This window comes from Helianthus annuus, chromosome 6, assembly GCF_002127325.2.
Source record: "Helianthus annuus cultivar XRQ/B chromosome 6, HanXRQr2.0-SUNRISE, whole genome shotgun sequence".
Taxonomy (NCBI): domain Eukaryota; kingdom Viridiplantae; phylum Streptophyta; class Magnoliopsida; order Asterales; family Asteraceae; genus Helianthus; species Helianthus annuus.
In genome coordinates, this window is record NC_035438.2 from 108117538 (window position 1) to 108142038 (window position 24501).

Below are 24501 nucleotides of genomic sequence, written 5' to 3' on the forward strand. Positions count from 1 at the left end.
AATTCGTCAGCTGCAAAGTTGGTGCCGTTATCGGTAACGATGCACATTGGTAGACCGAAACGGCAGATGATGTGTTCCCAAATGAATTTCCTTGTTATCATAGCAGTGGTTGAGGCAAGTGGTTTTGCCTCTACCCATTTTGTAAAGTAATCGACAGCTACTATGATAAATTTGACCGCACCTGGTGCGTCTGGGAACGGTCCGACCACGTCAATTGCCCATTTTTGAAAAGGCCATGCGGCAGTGACCGGAATCAAGTTGTTCTTGGGGCGCAAGGTCTTGGGGGGGGTGCCGCTGACAATTAATACACTTGCGCAGTTCTTTGACGGCATCCAGGTGCATGCCGGGCCAGTAATACCCAGCATTCATGATTTTAGCCACTACCATGCGTGGCCCTGCATGTATGCCGCACATTCCCTCGTGTATCTCTCTGATGAGGTATTTGGCATCTTGGGGGTCGACGCAGCGTAGGAGTGGGCCCAGGTATGATTTACGGTATAGGATACCGTCTCCCATTTGATAATGGCACGCTTTGTATTGCAACTTACGTGCCTCTGACTTGCTTTCGGGAGTCACACATGATTGCAAGTATGCAATGATTGGTGTCATCCAGGATGTTGTACCGTACTGGATGACATTGACTTGGCGCAGCGGTACTGATGGATTCTGCAGAATTTCAATGCGTATCTCCTTTGCCAAGTGTTGGAAGCTGGTGGACACGAGTTTTGACAGTGCATCCGCGGATTTGTTTTCACTTCTGTTGATATGACGGATATTGAAGGAAGTGAATTTTGATTTTAGTTGCAAGGCTTGCTCGAGGTAGAAGATCATGATATCCCCTTTTGCGGTATAGTCACCGCGCACCTGCCCTGCAACTAACAAGGAGTCGACGTGTGCTTCCAGATGTTGTACGCCGAGCTTGACTGCTAGACGTAGCCCTGCCAATAGAGCCTCATACTCTACCTCGTTATTTGTGCTTTTGAAATCAAGGCGGATTGCGTAGGTAAGCTCTTGGCCATCGGGGCTGACGAGTCGCAGACCTGCGCCCGCACCTTCTTCGTTGGACGCACCATCGGTAAAAAGTGCCCATATTTCTGAAGAAGGTGGTGGCGGTGCAGGGTTTTGTTCTTCCTCGCATTCTTGGATGCGATTTGCCGGTACCTCGGCAACGAAATCTGCCAGGACCTGGCCCTTGATTGTGGGGTTCGGCTTGTAGTTTAGCGTGAGTGCGCCCAACTCGATTGCCCATTTTGCTAACCTCACAGAGATGTCAGGTTTGGATAGGATCGGACCGATCCTGTAGTTGGTTAACACCGTGATGATGTGATTTGCGAAGTAGCATCGCAACCGTCTTGATGCGTGTACTAGTGCTAGTACCAACTTTCCATTATTGAATATCTTGTTTCTGGGTCGTTGAGCATCTTGCTGATGTAGTAGATGGGTGTTTGAACTCCCTCCCGCTCCACTATCAGTACCGCACCCACCGCATTGTCTGCGGCGGATAGGTATAATATAAGTGGTTCATCTTTGCGTGGTGCGGTTAGAGTTGGGAGTTGTATCAAACACTCCTTCATTTCCCGGAAAGCATCTTCAGCCTCTGCGGTCCATTGGAATTGTTCTTTCTTTAGACAGTTCTGCAGGGTCTTGATGAAAGGGTAAGACTTAGCTGCATGGTTGGCTAAGAATCCATTTAATGCGGCTAGCCTGCCGGCTAGTCGTTGCATGTCTTTCATCGTTGAAGGCGATGGCATGCGCTCGATCGCCTGAACTTTTTCCGGGTTTACCTTGAATCCATCTTTTGTTACGATGAATCCAAGGAATTTGCCTTCTTCCATTCCAAACGAGCATTTCCCTGGATTGAGCTTCATATTGACGTTTCGCAGAGTTTGGAATGTTCTTTCGATATCAGTGAGCATGGTATCCTCTTCCATGCTCATGACGACTAGGTCGTCCATGTAGATTTTGACACTTTTGCTGATTGGCCCGCGGAAAGTGTCGTTCATCAGTTTTTGATAGGTTGCGCCCGCGTTGCGCAACCCAAACGGCATTTTTGTGTAGCAGTAATTTCCGGTAGGTGTGCGGAATGCCGTTTTGTCTTCATCCTCGATTGCCATCTGTACCTGATGGTAGCCTTTGTAACAATCGAGGAAGCACTTCCATCGAAATGGTGCGAGGTTATCGACCTTTTCGTCGATTTCCGGAAGTGCGTAACAATCCTTGGGACAGGCTTTGTTGAGTTCTTTATAATCGATGCACATGTGCCAACCCCGGATGGTTTCTCTACCATGACTGGGTTAGACAACCAAGTCTGGTACTTGACTTCCCGCAGGATGCCTGCGGAGAGCAGCTCTTCGACCTGCTCACGCATCACCTGGTTTTTTGCGGATCCAAGGTGGCGTTGGCCTTGGATCACCGGCTTGATACCTGGTAAGGTATTCAAGAAATGTTGCGCGATTTCGCGTGGGACCCCAGTCATGTCTGCGGGTGCCCATGCAAAAATATCTTGGTTCGTGAAGAGAAGCTGTTTCAGGTGCGCCCTGGTGTTGGGGGACAAGGCGTGGCCCAACGTTACCTTTTGTTCTGAGTATCTTGCGTTGAGAACCCATTTTTCTGGTTGATTGTTGGGGGTCGGCCTTGCTATCTTGGTCGGACGCAGTTCGTCCGACGTCATAACTTCCCGGCGTGCATAGATTATCGCGACCCCTGTTTCGGTTGGGAAACCGATTGCAGAATGGGGTACGGACGTAATCATGTTGAAATCACCTTGGGATTCTCTCCCAAGGATCACGTCATATTTGGAAGTATGAGGTAAAACCATGAAGTTTACCTCTTCTGTTCGTGTGTGCCTTCCGCTGGTGAGGCGCATAGGAAACGAAATTTGGCCAAGGGGAAAGACAGTTTCCTCTGCGAACCCGGCCAAGGGGTAATCCACTGCTTGCAACCGATCTTTGTCTTCCTGATCGAACTGGTTGAAGTACTGCTCATATATGATGTCAGAGGTACTGCCCGGGTCGATGAATATTCGCTCGGTGCAGTTATGAGCTAGTTGGCCTGTAATAACGACGGCGCGCCTGTCGCGCGGACCGCCTCGGACTTTTGGGAAAACGACTTGCTCGTCTTTCCAGTCATTGTCCGGTCTTCTCGCCACCTTGTGCGGCCTTCCCTTGCCTCCGTTGATCATATGGGTTGAGGCCACATACATGGTCCTCTTCCCTGAGGAGGTGCCCTCGCCATGGGGGGTGATGCGTTTGGTGGTTTTTTGCCCACCGGGCAACAAGTGCTGCAGTTTCCCCTCCTTTAGGGCTCGCTCAATCTCCAGTCGGAGATTGATGTAGTTGTTTGTTGTGTGGCCCGAGTCCTTGTGATACTCACAATAGAGAGTGAGATCTTGATTTTTCTTGGACTTCATTGGTTGGGCCAGTCGCAGGTACTGCGCGTCCGTAAGAAGGACTTCGCTTGGCGACCTATTGATCTCGGTCCAGTTACGGTCCCGAGATTCTTTCTTTGACGCCCGGTTGTCCCGTTGGGCGTTAATTGTTGCCCTTGCGTCAAACTGGTTGGTGCGCGGGAAATAAGGTTTGGAATCGCTGCCGCGATTCCCTTCGTCCCGGTTGCGCTTATTGTTGCGCTTGGGCTCGTAGCGGGAGGTTTGACCTTCCGCTTGGGGCTGTGCCTTTGCGAGGTGCGGTTTAAGGGACCGCTGTGTCTGGGCGTATGTCTTGACCGCAGTCATGACATCTTCCCATTTTTTTGGCAAGCCGTCTTTGCCGGAGATAGTCATAACCATCTGTTCATCTCTAACGGCTTTGATGAAGTGGTTACGTGCCATTTGGTCAGCCACGTCGCCTATCTCCAGGCATTCTTTATTGTATTGGACGAGGAATGCTTCGAGGGATTCGTCATCCCGGCGCCAGATATTCATGACGTCCATCGTATCACGTACGTGACGTCGCTGCTGGCTGAAATGTGCGAGGAACTTTGCATGTAGTTCCTTAAATGAGGCCAGTGATCCTACTGGCAAAGAATCGAACCAAGCCCTGGCCAGACCCGTCAGGGTCTGGGGGAAAAATGACACCAGGTGGGCTCGTCCCACCTACCGTTGCACCCTGCGCCCATGAAAATGTTCATGTGATCGTCCGGGTCAGACGAACCGTTGTATTTCCCAAAGTTGAATGGGAATTTTGTGGTGGTGACATGGGCGTGGGCGATTCTTGGGGCGAATTTAGAGTTTTCGGTCGCGGCTCTTGGCCTGTAGGGTTGGTTCTCGGGGCGCTTTGCAGTGCGGAGGTATGTGTTTCGGGGGTGAGTGGGAGGAGAATAGTTGCGTCCTCCCGGTCTGCTACTAGTGGCATGAGAATCCCCGCAATATGTATGGTCGTCCGGGTCGGTACGGCCATATTCTTCGCGTTGGGGCTGCGGTCCCAGCCGGCTTTGAATGCCGAAGCCGCGATGGGCTGTGGACTGCCGTCTGTTACCGCCTTGAGGGCCTAGGCGGCTTTGTATTGGGCCTCTGGCACGAGACCCATATGAGGAATCATCCTCATCGAGCGTGCGGACCTCGCAGTATGAGGATCCGCGGTCTTCCCGCCTGCTTCAGGAAGCTGGGCGTGAAGAAGTCCTGCCGTCGTATTGTAAAATACGATCTGCAGGGGTATGCGGTGCCGGGGTAGGGTCGGCAGATACCTGCGCATCAGCGCAAGCTCTGTTGTATGTTGCTGCCAGCAGGGCTGTTTGCTGGTCATACCAGGTATGAAGGTTCATGCCCGGAGGGATCACAGCTGTGTACTGTGACAGGTCGTGTCCAAACGTAAGGGATGCGCCCCCTTGCGTTGATGTGCCGATGTGGCCAGGAATTGGGATTGGGGGAATGGTCCCCGCAGACCCTGTGTTGGTGGGGTTTAGGTTATCCCCAGTATTGTTGTTTAGACGATCAGACATGATCTTTTGAGAGGGAGAGGGATGATACAAGAAAAGTGCTTGAGAGTAGCGGTGGGCGCCAATGATGAAACAATGGTTAACCGGGCAGGGTTAACATACTGATCTCGTCAAGAAGGGTTAATCCCTTCCTCTCGAGGATCGCTGGCTGGGTCGCCTGCTGGTTGATCTCCTGCACAAGGAAACAAACCGTGACTCGTAACAAGGAGGATGGGCTGGGGGGTGCTCCTTGTTACCACTCTCCGGCGTGAGAATCAGTAATTTGCTTGGGAAGCAAAGTGTGATAGTAATAGTAGTGAGAGAGTTGTGAAGAGATACCTCAAACCTGGTTTGGGGTTGGTATTTATAGCCGAGGAGTGAAGAAGGAGGTGGACGGATAGACTGACGACATGCTGCACCTTTGCAGGTATGTCAGGCATGTCGGCTGTGGAGGTGAAGCCACGTCAGTCTGTCGCTTACGTAGACCTGACAAGCGGCTGCCATTGGTGCTACTTGCTCTGTGGTGTCAGTCCCACTTGCTGAGTACACAGGATGCGGTGCAGGCCGCATCGCTGTTTGTGGTAACTATAGATGTTCCCGCGTCTTGCTCTTTGATCAAGAAATACGCGAGATGCGGTGCCAGGCTGCATCGTCGTCTGTGGTCACTGTTGTTGTTATCCAGCTTCCCTGTATTGATAGAAGTGTTCCCTCGATGCGGTGCTAGGCCGCATCGCTATGAATACTTCCGTTTTCATACACCAGATGCGATGCTATGCTATATCGCTCTACCGTTCTCATATTCCAGGTAAGTCCTCCTCCATCATTGGGCAGATCGGATTCAACCACTGTGTTTGTGCGTTCCCGCATGGACACAGGTAGGTTGTTAGCTAGTGGGGGTTTTGATAAGGGTAATGGTCACTCGCGGTCGTGCTGGCGCGAGATCTGGGACCATACCCCTTCAGTTATGATCGAGGCTCTGATACCAAGCTGTCACACCCTGGCTTTTGCGGAAGCGTGGGTTTATTTTGGTGTGACTTCTTAATACCATAGCAACAATCATAACAATGCTATATGATAAAACACAAGATGTTCATCCCTTCATTAAGTTTAAAAATACCACAACATCATTGTTTCAAAATGTCGACACATAAAGTAAGTTACAAACATGACAAGATTAACAGAGTTCACAAAGACTCATCAAAAGTACGTAAATAAAACCTAAGTTTAGAATTATGTATCCCGTCCAGGAAAGGGATCCACCTCCTAAACTCAACAACACGGATGGCATCTTTATTCACTACGCAGCCTTGACACAACGCATACTCCGCCAGATCCACTAATTTCCTGAAATACATGTAGTTTGAAAAATCAACAAAAAGTTGAGCAAGTTCATGTGTATGTGAGTATGTAGAATCCTTTGTAAACGATATATGTATAAAAGTTCATGGTATGTAGCAATAAGGAAATAAAAAGAGATCACCAATGGTTTGCAAGGCCATTGATATGTGTGAAGTGATGTAGGAAGACTCAAACCTTGAAAATTTGTACCGGGCCTCGGCGGTAAGACACAGTCACCACTATGGGCCGCCCCGACCTCATGGGTGTGGGCTCGCTACACCCAAATAGATTTATCACTCATGTCCCTCGGTCCTACGACGAGGATTAATGGCCTTTAGTAGCCGCCTACCCACTCACATGATCTAACGGTGTATGAAAGTCCCTCCTTAAGCTAACCATACCATGTATAAAAATGTCTGTATATTTGTAACATGTATTCCACCCCCGAAGTTATAAAACTGAAAACAATTAAGAGAAAAGGGGGACATGAACTCACTGTACTGCGTCCTCTGAATCGAATCGTCAACCCAAACTCTGTCTGCTACGCGACGACCTGCACGTACTAATGTCTATTAGACGAACGGGCCGTGCCTTGGCTTAGGGTTTAATGATTTTGAGTTGCGACTCTTAAGTTTCCGAATACTATTCCAAGTTATAATTATTAGTTAAAATAATTATCTTAGCTTTAAATTATATTTTATTATGGAGTAATCGCTAAATAATATTTCGTATTTATATTTCACAAGTATTTTAACTTCGTATTTCCTTCCCAAGGATGGGGGTATTTATACATGTATTATTGTGATTCCGAAAAATATATTTTAAGTCTCACTTAGAAAAATATATTTAAATTATCTGTCCAAAAACATCTTAATTCAAAATATATATATTTTTCCCAAAAATAATATATTTTACTTCATTAATTTCCAGAATAATATCTTACCAAAAATGTATGTGTAGAAGCATTTTCCGGATTATTTCATAAGTTATGTTTGAACGTTCGATTTTTCAATACCGAGTGTGTAACTTAAATATTTTATTCCTTGATATTTTTGGTATTATTCTGGAGTTGTAATTTCCATTGTATTCATAAGTTATATTATTTTACCCTAAAAGTAATATAACTAGTTCACAAAATAAACAAATAATCACACAAGAGTTTTAGTATAAAATATATATTCTAAATATATATTTATCAAATTTTATTTACGAAAATCAACCTCCGATACTTGGTATTTTTGTAATAAGAATTATAGCGAAGTTTATTTTGAAAACAAAGTTAAAAATATATTCGTAAACACTTGTTAGAAGAATATTTTCTAAGTGTCGGATTTTTAGAAAATTTCGCCGGAGTTTCCTTTGTAAATGGAGGTATCCATGCTCATAGCATATCATTTTTTGTTAAAATTCATCCAATCAACCAATAACAAGCTACTAAACAATATTACCCTAGTCAAGTGCGTAAACTATGCAATTTACATGACAACATGAACTTAGTTTTCCATAAAAAAAACGCGTAGTAACTTAGTGGGGTGCTTAGCAGGTTTAGTTACCCTCCAAAATGTGTTTATTTTTGTAAGACTCTCGTTCTCGGGATTTTTAGATGTTCACAACTAGTGAACTTATTTTACCAAAATATCCATTTTCAATATTTTCATGCTTCACTAGCATCCATATACTTAGTTTATTTCAAAGATGGTGTAAGTATATGTAAGAATCATACTTTTTCAAAAACCGCCTTTTAAACTTGGTTTTCTAAAATAACTCATACACAAGTCTTGAGTTTACAAGTTTACTAGTCCACTAGGTTTATTATTTTCTAAGAAAATCACTTTTATTCCCAAGTTCATGCTTTAACAAGAAGATGATCATTTTATGTACACATAATCATCTCTAACTTTTTAAGTCATGTTTTTAATCATAACTTAACAAGCTTCATATGATGATCAAACATCATATTGCTACTAATCATCAAAATATCAACAACATAACTACAACAACTTCATTTTATCAAGTTTCCTTCTTATTTCATCATCAAATTAGTTTATGTTCATGTCTTCTTCATATGATTCATAAATGTTCTTAATGTTTTTTATCATGGTACATCATTAACCACTTAAACAAGATGAAAATGAAAGGATCTAAGTTCTTACCACTAGCTCAAGGCTAGGGAAGTTCAAGTGAAGAAATTGAGTGGATAAAAGAAGATAAGAGAGGTCCTTCCACTTCCGAGAACACCAAGCTTTGTTGTATGCACTTTAACACCTTTGGATCACTAGAGATTGAATGATTTCGATTTGAAGATGATGATGATGATGGTGGTGGTGCTCTCGGCCGAGCAAGAGGGAGAGAAGAGAGTGAGTTTGAAGTGTGTTATGTGTTGTGAAGTGAGAGAAGGGTGGACTTGAGGTTAATACTTATAAACTCCAGCATGTTCTTGTCTTATGTGTAATATGCCCCTAAACTAGCAACATGATCATATTAAATATTGAAACAAATCCATGGGTGGGCCACCCATGGTGACCGTCGCCAAGGGGGGGGGGTATAGGGTTGGGTTTCAACTAGATAGTTAGTGATCTTGGTTGGAAATAAAAGGTTTAGTTAGTGGTTTATAAGTGTTATGAAATATATAGTGTGTTAGGGTGTTCAGGGACCATAACTAGCTTAGTAAAAGTGAAACAATGTACTTGACAATATTTTTGTGTTTCGGGTAATATCCCGTTGTTCGGTTTGACATTGTTCCGTTAAAGTGCTTAATTAATCCGTAAAGTGTCTTTTATATAACTTTTAGTGACACTTTCAATTCTTGACACTTAGGAAAGTATACAAGACCATGTTGTCAAGTTTTTGCACATTACCAGCACATTTAAATGCTGAATTTTTTTAGTAGATGCAAAATTCTGCATTTAGAGTGTGTTTTAGGCACTTCCCGGCACTTTAACTATCACCTAGTGGCGCAGTTTTATGGTCCTCACTTCCCTACACTCCCTACTAGTGTAGTACCCCGTCTCTGGCTCATACTGGCATCAAAAACATTGTTTGTCTATGTGCTGGCATTGTCAGCATGTTTTCTGGGCTATCCGCTCACTGTGCTAACTGTGCTTTATGCATCAAGTTTGTCAGTAAGGTTTGTATGTCATAAATGGAGTGACAGCATTAATGTGATGCATATGTATGTATGTAACAGAAATCAGTAAGCAGTTTAATCAACAGTTGTAACCATGCACAGTCATTAAGCACAAATTTAATATTAATTAATTATACGGATACGTGTAATTGTGAGGGTTGTCACAGAACCACCAACCAAACAATTTAAAGTGTTCAAAAATTCAAAATTTGAGGTTGGTGAGAGTTCAAAAGGTTTTTCCAAAAGAAAAGTGAAGCTTAATAACCAAAAGTGGGTTGTTAAGAAATCAGATGTTAGTTCTGGCGATGAATCTGACTCGTCAAAGTCAGAGGAGCCACAAGTTGAGCTAAAAAGAGAAAATTCAGTTCCACTAATGGATGATGTCAACTTTCCACCATTGCGGACTGAAAATTTTAAACAAAAAGTTGGAAAAATAGAGATTTCGAATCAATTCTATTCTGAAAAGAAAGAATTTGATGTCGAAAAAGCCTTTAACCCTAAAGTTCTAAATATTTTTGGAAAAATGGTTGACGGGAAGGTCAAAGGGGTAAAGGAATACTATGAAAAGAAGAAGAAAGGAAAGAAACCGAGAAATGATGACTCGGAATCTCCCAAGGACTGTCAGGCTTGGGAGAATCTCTTTAACTGAAAATCCTGACTTGCCGGAGCTCCCAAGTTGGTAATCGTGGAGCATGAATCGGCATCATTCTTAAAAAATATTTTTGAAAATTGTTAAAATTTTACAAGTGATGACTTGCCGGAACTCCCAGGTTGGAAATTGGGGAGTAGGAATCGGCATCTTTCTTGAGAAATTCACGACAGTGATATTTCGATTTACAAGTGGTATTATTCTTGAAAAATGTCAAATGACTGTTTTTACAAGTGGTTAAAGAAAAGGAAAAGTGAACTTACAAGTGGTTAATCAAGGTCATTAAGTTGAACTTGTTTTAACTTTCATACAAATGGTTGAAGGAACAATGTGATGAACCCCGATTTTACAAGTGAAATCAACAAAACTAATTTTCCGGAAAAACCATTTTGATTAAAACAAACTTAAGTGTTTTGAAATCATAATGGGAAAATAGTTTGTTGTCAGGGGGAGTTCTGATTGTTTATGCCAAAAAATTTAGAAATTTTGAAAATTTGAAAAAGCAAAAAACATGATAAAATCTAAAAAGCCAAAACATTGAAAAATCAAAAACGAGTTTTGTTGTGAAAAAGAGGAAATGATAGTACATCAGTGAACTATCACAACACGCTAAAGAAATGGAAAGTCAAATGTGATAAACGGTCTCACTGATGATATGCCAGTAGGTTTTTATACATTCAGTAGATTGTTTTCGAGATATAAACCTAAATTTCAAATACTTACTAATCTCGTGGGGAACATCTCTCGGATATATGGGTAACCCCCGAAATCTTGTTTGAAAGTTTGTCTATTTCTGACATACTAGGTCTTTATACGTGATGATATCTGGGGTATTATACCAGGACTTCTGATTTTGAGGAAGCAATAGCCTAGTCCTCGTATAATACTCTGCACAACTTTAATCTAATGCCCACCCTCAGCATAAAAAATGATGAAACATTGAAAAATGCTAATCATGTGATGTTGAAGAGAAGATCCCCAAACGGGACACACCTAAAGACGAGCCATCATCTCTTTGTCTGAACGGAAGTTCTAACCTGAGCTCTCATGGTCTCGCATTACCCGTTTACAGATATCATTAGTGTACATTCACCTGTAAGACTGAATCTAGAAGTCTGGATACGGGAGTATATTCTGAGGTGGGACACGCGAATAAGTTTAAGTGCTTAAAATACTAATTCTCGTATCTCGAAACAATTGAACTCTGTGTGAAAATTTAAGTGGATCAGTATATTGAGAAAACTAATTTAAATGAGAAAACCAAAAAACTAACTAAAAAAACCTAAAAAACATATCAATCTTTTTTTACAATTTTTTTTATAAAAAATCGCTATTTTTTATGTATGGAAAAAAAGTTAAAAAAATTGTTGTACTGCACATGTGCACTAATACGGGTATAATGCACATGTGTAGTACACATATAATGCACATGTGTAGTACAAGGTTTTTTTTTAAACTTTTTTCTATACATAAAAAATAGCGATTTTTTATAAAAAAAAATTGTAAAAAAAATCGGTATGATTTTTAGCTTTTTTAGTTAGTTTTCTAGTTTTCTCATTTAGATGTAGTTTTCTAATGATCCTCTCCCTGTATATATATATATATATATATATATATATATATATATATATATATATATATATATATATATATATATATATATATATATATATATATATATATATATATATATATATATATATATATATATATAGGGGACCGCTAAAATAAGAACCATTTCGAGTTGTAAGAACCGTGAGAACTACACCGTACGGGGCGAGGTGGACCAAAATTTTTTTCATAAACGTAGATGCGTGTATTATAAACACATTTGTAAAAAAAATTCAAAAAAAAATGTCGTGTGTGTAGTTTTGAGCACCACAAGTTTGTGTTTACGGGTACCGTAAATTTAACCGGAAAATTTACGGTACCCGTAAACACAAACTTGTGGTGCTCAAAACTACACACACGACATTTTTTTTTTGAATTTTTTTACAAATGTGTTTATAATACACGCATCTACGTTTATGAAAAAAAAATTTGGTCCAACTCGCCCAAGATCAAGTAGTTCTCACGGTTCTTACAACTGGAGGTGGTTCTTATTTTAGCGCAATTCCATATATATATATATATATATATATATATATGGGACCGTTAAAATAGAAACCATCCCCAGTTGTGAGAACCGCGAGAACCACTCTCCACCAATCAGACAGTGACAACCAAAATGGTAATATAGTCATTTAATAAAAAAAACATCAAATCATCTCTCTCTCCTTATTAAAGTCTAACTAACAGACTTCCTTTTCATCTTTCTCTTTCACCTCACTCTCTCTTAAAATCAAATCACCACCATCATCTCACCTATCTCTCTCTTAAAATCCAACAATTGAAACCAAAGATCTTTTCTCTCTTAAAATCCCGTTGGGTTCCTGATCACCGGTGACAGCGGACCTCCGACTGGTCACCCACACCCCCCTGTAGCAATCTGTGATGGCGACGGTGGTGGTGGGTGACCCACACACCCCCTGATCACCTGTGACGGCGGCCCCCCCCCCACGTTTCTCCGGCCCCCCTCGGTTTTCCGGCTACCCCCAAACACCACACCCACAATCTGTTATCTCCGGACCCCCTCGTTTCTCCGGCGACGGTGGTGAAGGGTGTCGATGAACCTTTAAAAATTTTACGTAAACGTAAAACGTACAACTTTAAAATTTAACGTAAAACGTAAAACTTTACGTAAAAATTTTTATCTCGTAAAACGTAAAAATTTACGTAAATTATAAAACGGAAAACGGAAAACGTAAAACATTTTTGTGTAAAACGTAATACGTAAAACTTTTTTACTTGAATTGTAAAACGTACAACGTAAAACGTAAAACTTTTTAACGTAAAATGTAAACTTTTATGTAAAAAAATTAATACCGCAAAATGTAAAACGTAAAACTTTACGTAAATTATAAAAAAACAAAACGTAAAACATTTTCATGTAAAACGTAAAACTTTTTTATGTAAAACGTAAAACTTTTTTATGTAAAACGTAAAACTTTTTAACGTAAAGCTTAAAATTTTATGTATAAAAATTAATCCCGCAAAACGTAAAACATAAAACGTAAAAATTCGATGTAAAAGATTTTATCCCGTAAAGCGTAAAACGTGAAACTTTACGTAAAATCGTAAAACGTAAATCTTTTCTATGTAAAACCTAACACGTAATTTTTTTATGTAAATTGTAAAACGTAAAACATAAAAAAAAATTCGTAAAAAAAAAGTTTAAAACCATAACAAAAGTTTTCATAAAAAAAAGTTTAAAACCGTAAAGAAAGTTTAAAAACGTGTGTGAAAAAACGGGGCGTAAAAATGGCGTGTAAAAAACGGGGAGTAAAAAACGGCGCGGAAAAAAACGGCGCGTAAAACCGGGCATAAAAAATGACGCGTAAAAAAACCGGGCGCAAAAACGACGCGAAAAAAAACTGGCCGTAAAAAACGGCTCTTAAAAACGTTTTTTTTAAACAAATCTTGAAAAATAATTATTAAAAAAATCTGATTTCAAAGTTTTGTTTAATAAAAAAAATCTGATTTTTAATAAAAAATAATTAATGTAATGAGACAAAAGAAGTAATAAAAAACAATAAATATAATAAGACAAAAAAGTAAATTTACTTAAATACCCTTTTGATATTAAAACATAAAAAACAAAATATGACAAAACAATTTTATAATGATTTTAATTACTTTTAATCTCATCTATCCATCTTGAAGATCTAATGGTTAGAAAGTGGTTCTCTCGGTTCTCACAACTGGGGATGGTTTTCATTTTAACGCTCCCATATATATATATATATATATAGGGTGAGGTTCCAACGTGAACAACCTCCTAGGAGTGAACAGCGTGAACAGATCTGGACCGTTGATTAATATGATCTTGATATTTGAAAGGGGTGGCATGATTGTAATTAATAAGTTAGATTTTAATGTTTTATTAAAAGCAAAAGGGTAATAGTGTAATTAGCTTAAAATAGTCATTTAAATCAAAATGGAAGATTATTTCCATAATTAAAGATAATATCCCGTATCCCGTAATTTTCTATTTTATTGTTTATGAAATCTTTTCATATCCCTTTAAAAGAAAATAAATAACGTATGTTGAGTTATCTTGTAGTATGGTTCCGAAGTACACATATTTACTGGTTTATAAAAATTTTGTTTTTAAATGTTGATGTACACCGGTGTACATAGTGGTAATCAGATGATATATGGTCTGTTTGTTTATTATTTTGGATATAAAGTTTACTGGTGTACACATGTGTATGTATATGTGAAAGCATGTGTATGATGTACACATGTGTACGATGTACAGTATACACATGTGTACTTAATTAAACTGCAAATGGAGTTGGGATGTACACATGCGTACGAGTTGATTTTTTTAATTATAATGACTTTTTTTTTTTTTTTTGCAGAAAATTGGTATTTGAAACTGAAAGCGAGGTTGAGTTGTACCATTTTCAAATGACTGATTTACAAACAAGTAAGTGGATTAATGATGGAGTAAGTTATGATTTTGAAATTGTCAAAATTATCGACAAATGTTGAAGAGATTTTGAAACTGAATATTCCTTTATTGTTAAGATTTTGAAATTAATATCAAAATAATTTAAATTGATTAATAATATAAAGTTACAATCTTACCCTTCCTTTATGTATATGAAATCAATGGTTCAGATCAGTTCACGCGGTTCACGCTAGGAAATTTGTTCACGTTTGAACCTAACTCTCTCTCTCTCTCTCTCTCTCTATATATATATATATATATATGTATATATATATATATATATATATATATATATATATATATATATATATGGGACTGTTTAAATGAGAACGCTAACTATTGTGAGAACCGTGAGAACGAATGTAAAAACCATGAGAACTTGGTGAAAAACAATTCAAATTCAAAATGTCTTTTTACACTTATCAATATTATTCGATTACAATGTTAGAAATTTAATTTACACGTTCAAATTTACGTGAATTCCTAAATAAAGAAAATTTACACATGTGTAAAAAATCTAATAAGAGTGATTTTGAGAGGAGAAATGAATTATTTGATGTTGTAAATTATTTTTTTGTTGTTGTATTTTTATTACAATGAGTGTTATATTAAAAAAAATTGGGTTTTTTATTCATTCTCACGGTTCTTGCAATATTTAGCGTTCTCAAGATAACCCTCCCCTATATATATATATATATATATATATATATATATATATATATATAGGGGATGGTTCAAATGAAAACCACTTTTATTGTGAAAACTCGAAAACTAATTAAAAAAGCCTAAAAAAACACAAAAAAAAAATTTTCAATTTTTTTTATAAAAAATCGCTGGTTTTTATATATAAAAAAAAACTTTTTTTCAAAAAAAAAAAAATTTGTGTAGTGCACATGTGTAATAAAACACATGTGTAGTACACATACACATGTGTAGTATTACACATGTGCACTACACAAAAAAAAAATTTTTTTTTGAAATTTTTTTTTATATATAAAAAAACCTGCGAATTTTGGTTTGCAAAAAAATAAAAATAAAAAAAAAAAATTTTGTGTTTTTTAGGCTTTTTTTAATTAGTTTTCGAGTTTTCACAATAAAAAGTGGTTTTCATTTGAACCTTCCCTTATATATATATATATATATATATATATATATATATATATATATAAACGAGAATAGGAGAAAACGCTCAAAAGTGTGAGAACGGTGAGAACGCATCCTGGCCCAACACGTGTCACGCGGCTTAGAGAAGGGCGGAGAGGCTTTTTTGTCTTTTTATCTTCTGCTTTTCGAGTTCCACTTTTCCGAATATTGTTTTATTTTTGGGGTTTAAGATTTTTGGCGTTAACCAAATTCAATAATTAATGGCGTTTAATGGTTTCATTATATTAACATTTTGGTGTTTATGGCGTTTATGGCGTTTTCAAATCGTATGCCATTGGAACCCCAGGGGCTCAGGAAATCTATCTGAATGGCTTTTAATTAAGGCGTTTTAAACAAGATGACTCATTGTTCTTTTATTTTTATATACATTTTGGCGTTTGTGGTATCTTGGCGTTTTACAATTGTAAGATTATATTACAACCACATGGAAAAATATTAGAAGCAAAGAAAATAAATTAAAAATCATACTCGGATCTCTCTTCACAATTTTCACTGCCATCAGTCTCCCTCTTCTTTAATAGTACAAGAACTGTCACCAAATATATGGCGTTTTATGTAAAACTTAACAAACCCATCGGTTTGATTATTTTGCCTGCTCGTCTGTTGAAGTGGCTTTTTGTGGATGTTTGGGTACATAGATCTATGACGTGTGGGTGGGTTTTTCGCTTTTTCTTCATCTTGATCTTCATCTTTATAATCATCCCACTCTTCAGTGTCATTGATCTCTGTTCTTTATCCAAGCCTTATTCAAGAATAAAGAACACAAAATGACATTTGATTGTCATCAGTATGTTTTTTCTTGAAGATTTGACCATCTCATGCAGCAAAATCTTTCTGAGTTACTCCTCTCAGCTAACAATCCATTCAGTGAAACTTCACGAAGAACAATACTGAATATCCAAGATAGCATATTAGCCATCTTTGATTTTTTTTAATTTTTTGGCGTTTTACAGTGAGTGGCATTTAGTAGTATTTGGCGTTTGTTTTTTTGGTTTGATTAAATGGAAGTTGCTGAGAGTTATTGTTTTCTAGGATTTCTTTTGGCGGCGTAGGTTAGGCGGTGTATTATTATAATAAAGTATTCGTCGTTTCAGTTACTGTTTGTAATTATTGTTTTGATAAGCTTTTTTCTCTGAAGTCTGTAACACGTCCCGTCTTTCAAGTTTGGCGTTTTAGATTCTAATATAATAAATTTTCCGTCTCTTCATTTTTACTGTTTTGTAGTTACTGTTTCTAGTTACATTTTCAAGTTTGATTTTTATTTTTTTTATTTTTTGGGGTTTTTATAATACTTTTCCAATGTAATTTTATTATAGTTTGGGAGTTTTGGGGGCGTTTTATGGCATGATAGCGTTTTAACAAGCATTTTGGCTGTCTGGCGTTTTTATTATATGTGACGTTTTTATTATATAACAATCAACTGAAAAAGAAAATTAAAAAAAGGATATATAAACGCTTTATCTTCCAAATCTTCACTGTCACCAGTCTCTTTCTTCTTTTTTGAATCTTCTTAACTGGCTGGTTCGACTTTCGTATGATTCATTTTGTCTTTTTTTTTTTGTTTTTCAATTAGTTTTTTGTGGCTGTTTGGATGCACAAAATCTGACATCAACATCTTTTTCTTGAAGATTTGTCCATCTCATGCAGCAAAATGTTATTGAGTTTAGACCTTTCAGCCAACAATCTTAAATTTTCCAATGAACGATGTTTGATTTTTATTTTTGGCGTTTTATCGATAAAAAGAACGCCACCAAATAAAAGCACCTTGAACCTCAAAATTTGATCATGCTAAAATCAATAATGTTTTGCTGTATGATATGGACAACATTGTTAATCCCCGGTTAAGAAAGATAACTGACAATGTTGTCCACCCCATACAGCTAAACTTTATTGACAACAAACCCCAATAATGTTTTTGTATGTTTTGGCGTTATAAATTGGATGGAAGTTGAGGATAAGTCAATAAGATTTTACTCAATGAAAGGGACAATATCCTCACTTAAGGATTTTGTCCATTACATTGAGCGAAAGCTTACAGACAACCAAACTGAATTTCAAAAAACGCTTTGGTTTAGAAGATATTTGATGTTTGGGTTTTTTGGCGTTTCTAAGACGAATGCTATGTATTAAATATGGCGTTTGGGTTTATGTGTGTGTTTTAATTGAAGGTCTGAGATGTTGTATATATAGGATTTTTTTGGCGGTTTTTTTAGGCGGGATTTTATTATAATTAAGTTTGGCGTTTTATATCTAATGGCATTTTTAGTTAGAATGGTGTGTGATTTTTGTTTGGCGTTTTATTTTCATGAGATGGCGTTTTGTGTGGAGAAGTCAAAAGACCCTTTTACCCTTAATGAAGCGCGTTCACGTAATAAAGTTGATGTTATTTACGAAAACACCACCGCGCCAATCTAGTTCATAGATTGTTTTGATCGGACGATCCATAAGCGTTCTCACCGTTCTCACACTTTCTACCGTTTTCTCTAAATCCCTATATATATATATATAAAAGCTCTCATGATTTTTGTAACTGTATTTTTATAAGTATTGATGATGTTATTTTATAAAGCTATATATGACATTCTGCGTTTTTTAATCATAAGAATCCGTTACCAAAAAACTGTTAATTCCATGCCAATAAACATAATTAGGTAAATTACAACTTGTGCGGAACGATTGGCCTTTAAAAGATTATTGTAGGAAACTATTAGAGACAAATTTGAATATGAGACCTCTCCAAGAGGAAAATCAGGTACTTATCACTACACCACCTGTAACACCTCAAAACCCACATACCTTACTTATTAGAATTACCAAAAAAAATTATTTTCAAATAATAGATAGCAAATTCTTAATTAAATCTAACACTTCAACCAATAAACTCGAAAGGAGACCTAAATAAGAAGTTCTTAAAAAGTGCTAGGATAAGCCACTACACCACCTGTAATACCTCAAAACCCACACATGTTACTTATTAGAATTACCAAAAAAATTGTTTAAAAAAGTAGGTAGCATATTATTATTATATTATATATATTAATAGAAAGTTGTGATGAATATTAATTGAAAATTTTTTAAGTTATTTATTTTTATTTTTAGTAAAACTTTATCTATTATTCATTTTATTTTTTAATAATAAACAATGTTGTAGAAGGCGTTAGGCGCTAGTCGGGCAGTGAGGTACCACCTCGGGATTAATCAGGATTAATAGAGATTAATCGGATTGGACTTTATAAGTATAATTTTACGAATATATATATATATATATATATATATATATATATAAATTTTTTAAGTTATTTATTTTTATTTTTAGTAAAACTTTATCTATTATTCATTTTATTTTTTAATAATAAACAATGTTGTAGAAGACGTTAGGCGCTAGTCGGGCAGTGAGGTACCGCCTCGGGATTAATCAGGATTAATAGAGATTAATCGGATTGGACTTTATAAGTATAATTTTACAAATATATATATATATATATATGGAGCCGCTAAAATGAAAACCACTCCGAGTTGTAAGAACCGCGAGAACCACTTTCCACCAATCAGACTTTGCCACTTGTGCACTATTATTTTATACATTTAAGGGTATTTTCGCCATTTACTTGAAATGTCACCTCTGTCGCTTTGTCTGCCTCATTAAAGTCTACAGACTTTTTTATCACATCACACTTTTTGAAATCTTATCTCCTCTCCCTCTCTCTCTCTCTCTCTCAAACTCACATCTTCAAAAAAAGAAAAAATAACCAGATCTCAAACTCACATCTTCAAAAAAATAACCAGACGGTGGTGGGAGGTTCTTGGTCGGCGGCGGAGGACGGTGGTGGGAGGTGGTTGGTTGGCGACGGAAGGCAGTGATGGGAGGTGGTTGGTCGGAAGCCGGTGGTGGGGTGGTGGTTGGTGGGAGTTGGTCGGCGGCGGTAGTGAAAATTCAACCGAATCACTTCATCTGGAACCCTAACGACATCAAAAACGGAGAAAACCGAATTATACGAATTCGGCGACGGACCCGGAGCCAAATCTGACGGTGGCGGAGACCGCGATGGTGGCGATTTTCAAGTGTAAAAACGAACAAAACCGTGGACTCAATAGTTGATGGCGAGGTTTTGTGTGTTTGAAGAACCTTTCAATTATGATTGAAAATGGTAAAGAATGTTTTGTTCTTGGTTCGACGGTGGGTGGTGGATGGCAGTGGTTGTTTGGTAGAGTCCGACGACTTTAGGTTTCGGTTAGTAAAAATTATCTCATGTTCGTTTCTATCATCTTCCTTATAAAAAATAACATGCTTGTCACTTTAACTGAGAAAACAGTGAACTTGTTCTTCTGATACATTTGGTTATATTTCATTTTGATAGTGTATGATGTATGATGTTAGCATATACTAACATATATTTTTTTGATATATTTGTTAATTCTTAGGCACTTTGGAGGGATTAAATTAGGTACTGGAGGATTAGTTAGGGCATATGGCGGAGTAGCAGCAGAATGCTTGAAAAATGCCCCTACTCAATTAATTAAATCTCAAGTAATTAATCTTCTTCCTGGATCCCTTACCAATTGTCTTGATTTTATAGACCATTTGTGAGCTTTTATGATTCTTTCGATTCTTTTCTCGGAATAAGTTGGTAAAATTGATTTTTTTAAATCTTATTGGAGTTTGGTATCTTAAAAAGGATTGATTTCCATTGTGATTACTGTACTCGGCTAAAATGCTAAGTCACACATTTTGACGATTATTGGTAATATATGTGATTATGACGTATAAAACCTTATGCTACAGGTCCCTATGGGTGTCGAGGTTACTTTCGATTTTGGGGGTTGTTTACCATCAGGTTAGGTTCTAAACATCATGTTCTAGCATCAGTAAATATTTGTTAATAATTTTATAGATTTCAACCTCTTGGTTGGTAATTTACAGTTGCAGTGATTCAAAGATGAGGAAATCAAGCAAGATTATGATACTGGAAAACATGGCATAACAATGGTCACCTTTAAAATTAGTTTTGATCAAGCTGAAGCATTAGAGGAAGTTTAAGTTTTGTTGCGGCTTTGTTCGTTTTCTGTGGTGATGGGTTTGATGTGGTAGTCGATTTTCAAGTGGTGATGGGTTTCAAGTGGGTGGTCACTGATTTAGGAGAAAAGAATGGGGTGTAAGTTTAAGTTTATATGGGTTTCATGTGGTGGTCGATTTTCAAGTGGTGATGAGTTTCAAGTGGGTGGTCACTGAAGGTTTTGGTTTTGTCAATTGGTGAAGGTGTTCTTCTGAAGCCGGGTGTAAAAACATGTTTGGCGTAAAAAAACCGTTTCCGTAAAAAAATGTTTTTTTCCGTAAAAAAATGTTTGGCATAAAAACGTTTTTGCCGTAAAAAAAAATTAACCCGTAAAACTTACGCAAACTGTAAAACGTAAAAATTAAAGCGTAAAACGTAAAACTTTAAAAATTTTACGTAAAACATAAAACTTACGCAAATTGTAAAACGTAAAAATTAAAACGTGACAATTTTAACGTAAAACTTTAAAAATTTTACGTAAAACTTACGCAAATTGTAAAATGTAAAACGTAAAACATTTTGGTGTAAAAACGTAATACGTAAAACTTTTTTATGTAAATTGTAAAAACGTAAAAAATTTAAAGTAAAACGTAAAACCTACGTAAATTGTAAAACGCAAAAATTAAAACGTAAATCTTAAAACGTAAAAATTTTAACGTAAAACGTAAAATTTAATGTAAACTGTAAACTTTTTAATGTAAACCGTAAACTTTTTAACGTAAAACCTAAATTTTTTAATGTAAAACGTAAAACTTTTTCTACGTAAATTGTAAAACCTAAATTTTTTAACGTGAAACGTAAAACCTAAATTTTTTAACGTAAAATGTAAAACGTAAAACGTAAAAAGTTTTACGTGAAACGTAAAACTTAAAAAGTTTAACGTAAAACGTAAAAAGTGTAAAAATTTTACGTAAAACGTAAAACGTAAAAAGTTTTACTTAAAATGTAAAACGTAAAAAACAGCGCGTGAAAAACCGGTCGAAAAAACGACGCGAAAAAACGGAGCGTAAAAATAGGTCGTAAAACGTTCCGTAAAAAACGTTCGTAAAAAACGGCTCTTAAAAATGTTTTAATCTCATCCATCCATTTTGAAAGTCTTAAAAAAATATCATAAAAATCTGATTTTAAAATATTGTTTAACAAAAACTTTTGTTTTTTAATAAAAAGTAATTAAAGAATAGGACAAAAAGGCAATTAAATATAATGTATATAAAAAGACAAAGAAAGTAATTTTACTTAAATACCCTTTAACAATAAAATATTAAAAACATAATAAGACAAAAAGTATTTAATATTAATTTTAACAATTTTTAATCTCATCCATCCATTTTGAAGATCTAATGGCCAGAAAGTGGTTCTCGTGGTTCTTACGACTGGAGGTGGTTTTCATTTTAGCGGTCCCCTATATATATATATATATATATATATATATATATATATATATATATATATATATATATATATATATATAGTGGAGAGTTCAAATGAGAAGAAATTTTTTGTAAGAAGAAAAAAGAACAAATTTCAACCAATAAGAATGCTTTATTTTACTTCATTTAATATAAGTATTTAATGTTACGATAAGGGTACATTGGTAAATCTACATATGTCATTAATTTGTAGTCTTCCTCTTTAATAGCTAATACATTAATTTTTTTGTAACTTATCTTCAAAGTATATATTTTAAAAAAAAAATAAAATAATTTAAAGTGTAGGGTAAATTAGAAGTTGTGTAGGATAAATTACGAGTTGTGTAGGATAAATTTCAACGTGTAGGATGAATTTCGAAATATGTAGAACAACTTTTGATGTGTGTAGGCAAAAAAAAGTTAGTGTGAATGATAATAGTCTTTATGACTAATTAATTAATCAAAATGATAACAAATGAGATAAGTGAAAAAACTATTTAATGTTTTACAAAATTACCCTTTGTTCTTTTTCTTCTTAATTAAATTTTCTTCTCAAATGAACCTTCCCCTATATATATATATATATATATATATATATATATATATATATATATATATATATATATGGGGAAGTATAAATCGAAAACCCACTTGAGTTGAGAAAACTCAGAAAACCTTTGTAAAAAAACCATGTAAACTCAAGAAACATTTCTAAAAAAAATAGGAAATGTAATATACATATGTTTGAACATTTTTAAAAAAAGAAACACAAAAAAACACCAAGTAGTTTTTTTTTTTAAAAATGTTACAAAATTTCAGGTTACATAATATATATGTCCAAAAAAAATGTAACATACAAATTTTCAACATTTTTTTTTTAAAAATAGTAAGCATTTTTTTACATTTTTTTTCATAAATAGGTCCGTGTACATTTATATTACATTCCCTATTTTTTTTAGAAAAAAATAAAAATGTTACATAGGGTTTATTTGGGTTTTCTCAACTCACATGGGTTTTCGATTTATCTTTCCCCATATATATATATATATATATATATATATATATATATATATATATAACTTTCTACTTTTTATTAATAAATTTACAAGTTTAGGGATAACTTTATACTTTTTATTAGTAAATTTAAAAGTTAGGAACCATATGTAAACTAGTGAAAGATAGAGGGGATTAAATGTTAAAATACCTAAACTTAAATGTTAAAATAGGCTATAATTAAATTTTGGGCTTTAAACAATGGGCTAGGCTTCAAAATTTGGGTTTATTGGGTCAAAAACCATGAGACCGATTAGTCCGATTTTCTTCGACTTTGACCGATTTTCACCGAATTTGACCGATTTTGACCATAACCGATTTTTTTGACCGACTAGCATAAATTTAGGCAGTAACCCACCGACTAGCGCCTAGGCGCTGGCCGATTTCTGCAACATTGATAATAAATAATATTTGAAAATTCTTAGGTGTTTGTTTATTATATTTGGCTTTTAATTTTTTCTACATTTTTTTTATTTTTAATAGTATTTTATCTATTATTTATTGGATTTTTCAATGATAAATAGTAATTATAATTCTCAGGTAATTGTTTCATTATTTTTCATTAGTAGTATTATATTTAGCATTCATTTGTTTTTTATTACTATAACTTACATTCGTTAACTTTAAAAAAAAAAAATCTAAATCTACATTTATGTTTATTTATTTTTTTAACATTCCAAGTTATTTGCCCGTTCTTAATAAAAAGTAACAATTCAACCAATAAACTCTAAAAAGTGCTAGGCCAAGTCTGTACCACATGTCATAGTCTGGCTCATGCCACTTGGTGACAGATGACCCTTACCTTTGCTATTTGAGCCTTCACCCCTTATTAAAATACACTCTAAACAAGTAAGTTCACATTGGTGAATTCTATATTATTGTTTTTTAATACATGTCGTTACAAGTTTCCTGTAACAACACCTAAAACACCTTATAAGGACCTCTGATCACAACCGTGGACTTGTACGACGCGAACCAGTGCGAAAAACAAAAGATCCAGAAACTCTAAACAACATTTTCTACTTCCTGTTTTTAGCCTCCAAACAACTAGAATCTTCAGTTTTCTGCAGCAAACAATTCTGAACCGAGTCAATCAAGAGCCTAATGCTCTGATATCATTTGTAGGTCCCTTAATCCTATGGATCTTTCACAGAATTGTCTATCTAATCTAGAGTGGGGAATCCTCAAGATCAGATCATCATTAAAACGTGTAGAAACGGAAATCACCACAAACTGAT

The 24501-nt window shown here is 36.1% G+C and overlaps 1 protein-coding gene across 1 annotated transcript; it reads left to right on the plus strand.

Moving 5' to 3' along the window:
• Positions 1 to 19420: 19420 nt before the first annotated feature.
• Positions 19421 to 21034, plus strand: LOC110916625 (IMPACT family member in pol 5'region). The gene is made up of 4 exons (XM_022161331.2): positions 19421 to 19978; positions 20170 to 20275; positions 20531 to 20582; positions 20669 to 21034. Exons 1-4 carry the CDS (start codon positions 19893 to 19895, stop codon positions 20686 to 20688), a joined length of 264 nt encoding a protein of 87 aa, XP_022017023.1. The 5' UTR covers positions 19421 to 19892; the 3' UTR covers positions 20689 to 21034.
• Positions 21035 to 24501: the final 3467 nt, after the last annotated feature.

What these genes read in the sequence shown, in the direction of transcription:
- LOC110916625 (XM_022161331.2), top strand. Translation starts at nt 19,893, where the DNA reads ATGGTAAAGAATGTTTTGTTCTTGGTTCGACGGTGGGTGGTGGATGGC. An exon ending in CTCAATTAATTAAATCTCAA is followed by an intron (nt 20,276 to 20,530) that starts GTAATTAATCTT and finishes CTTATGCTACAG; the next exon opens with GTCCCTATGGGTGTCGAGGT. An exon ending in TGGGGGTTGTTTACCATCAG is followed by an intron (nt 20,583 to 20,668) that starts GTTAGGTTCTAA and finishes GGTAATTTACAG; the next exon opens with TTGCAGTGATTCAAAGATGA.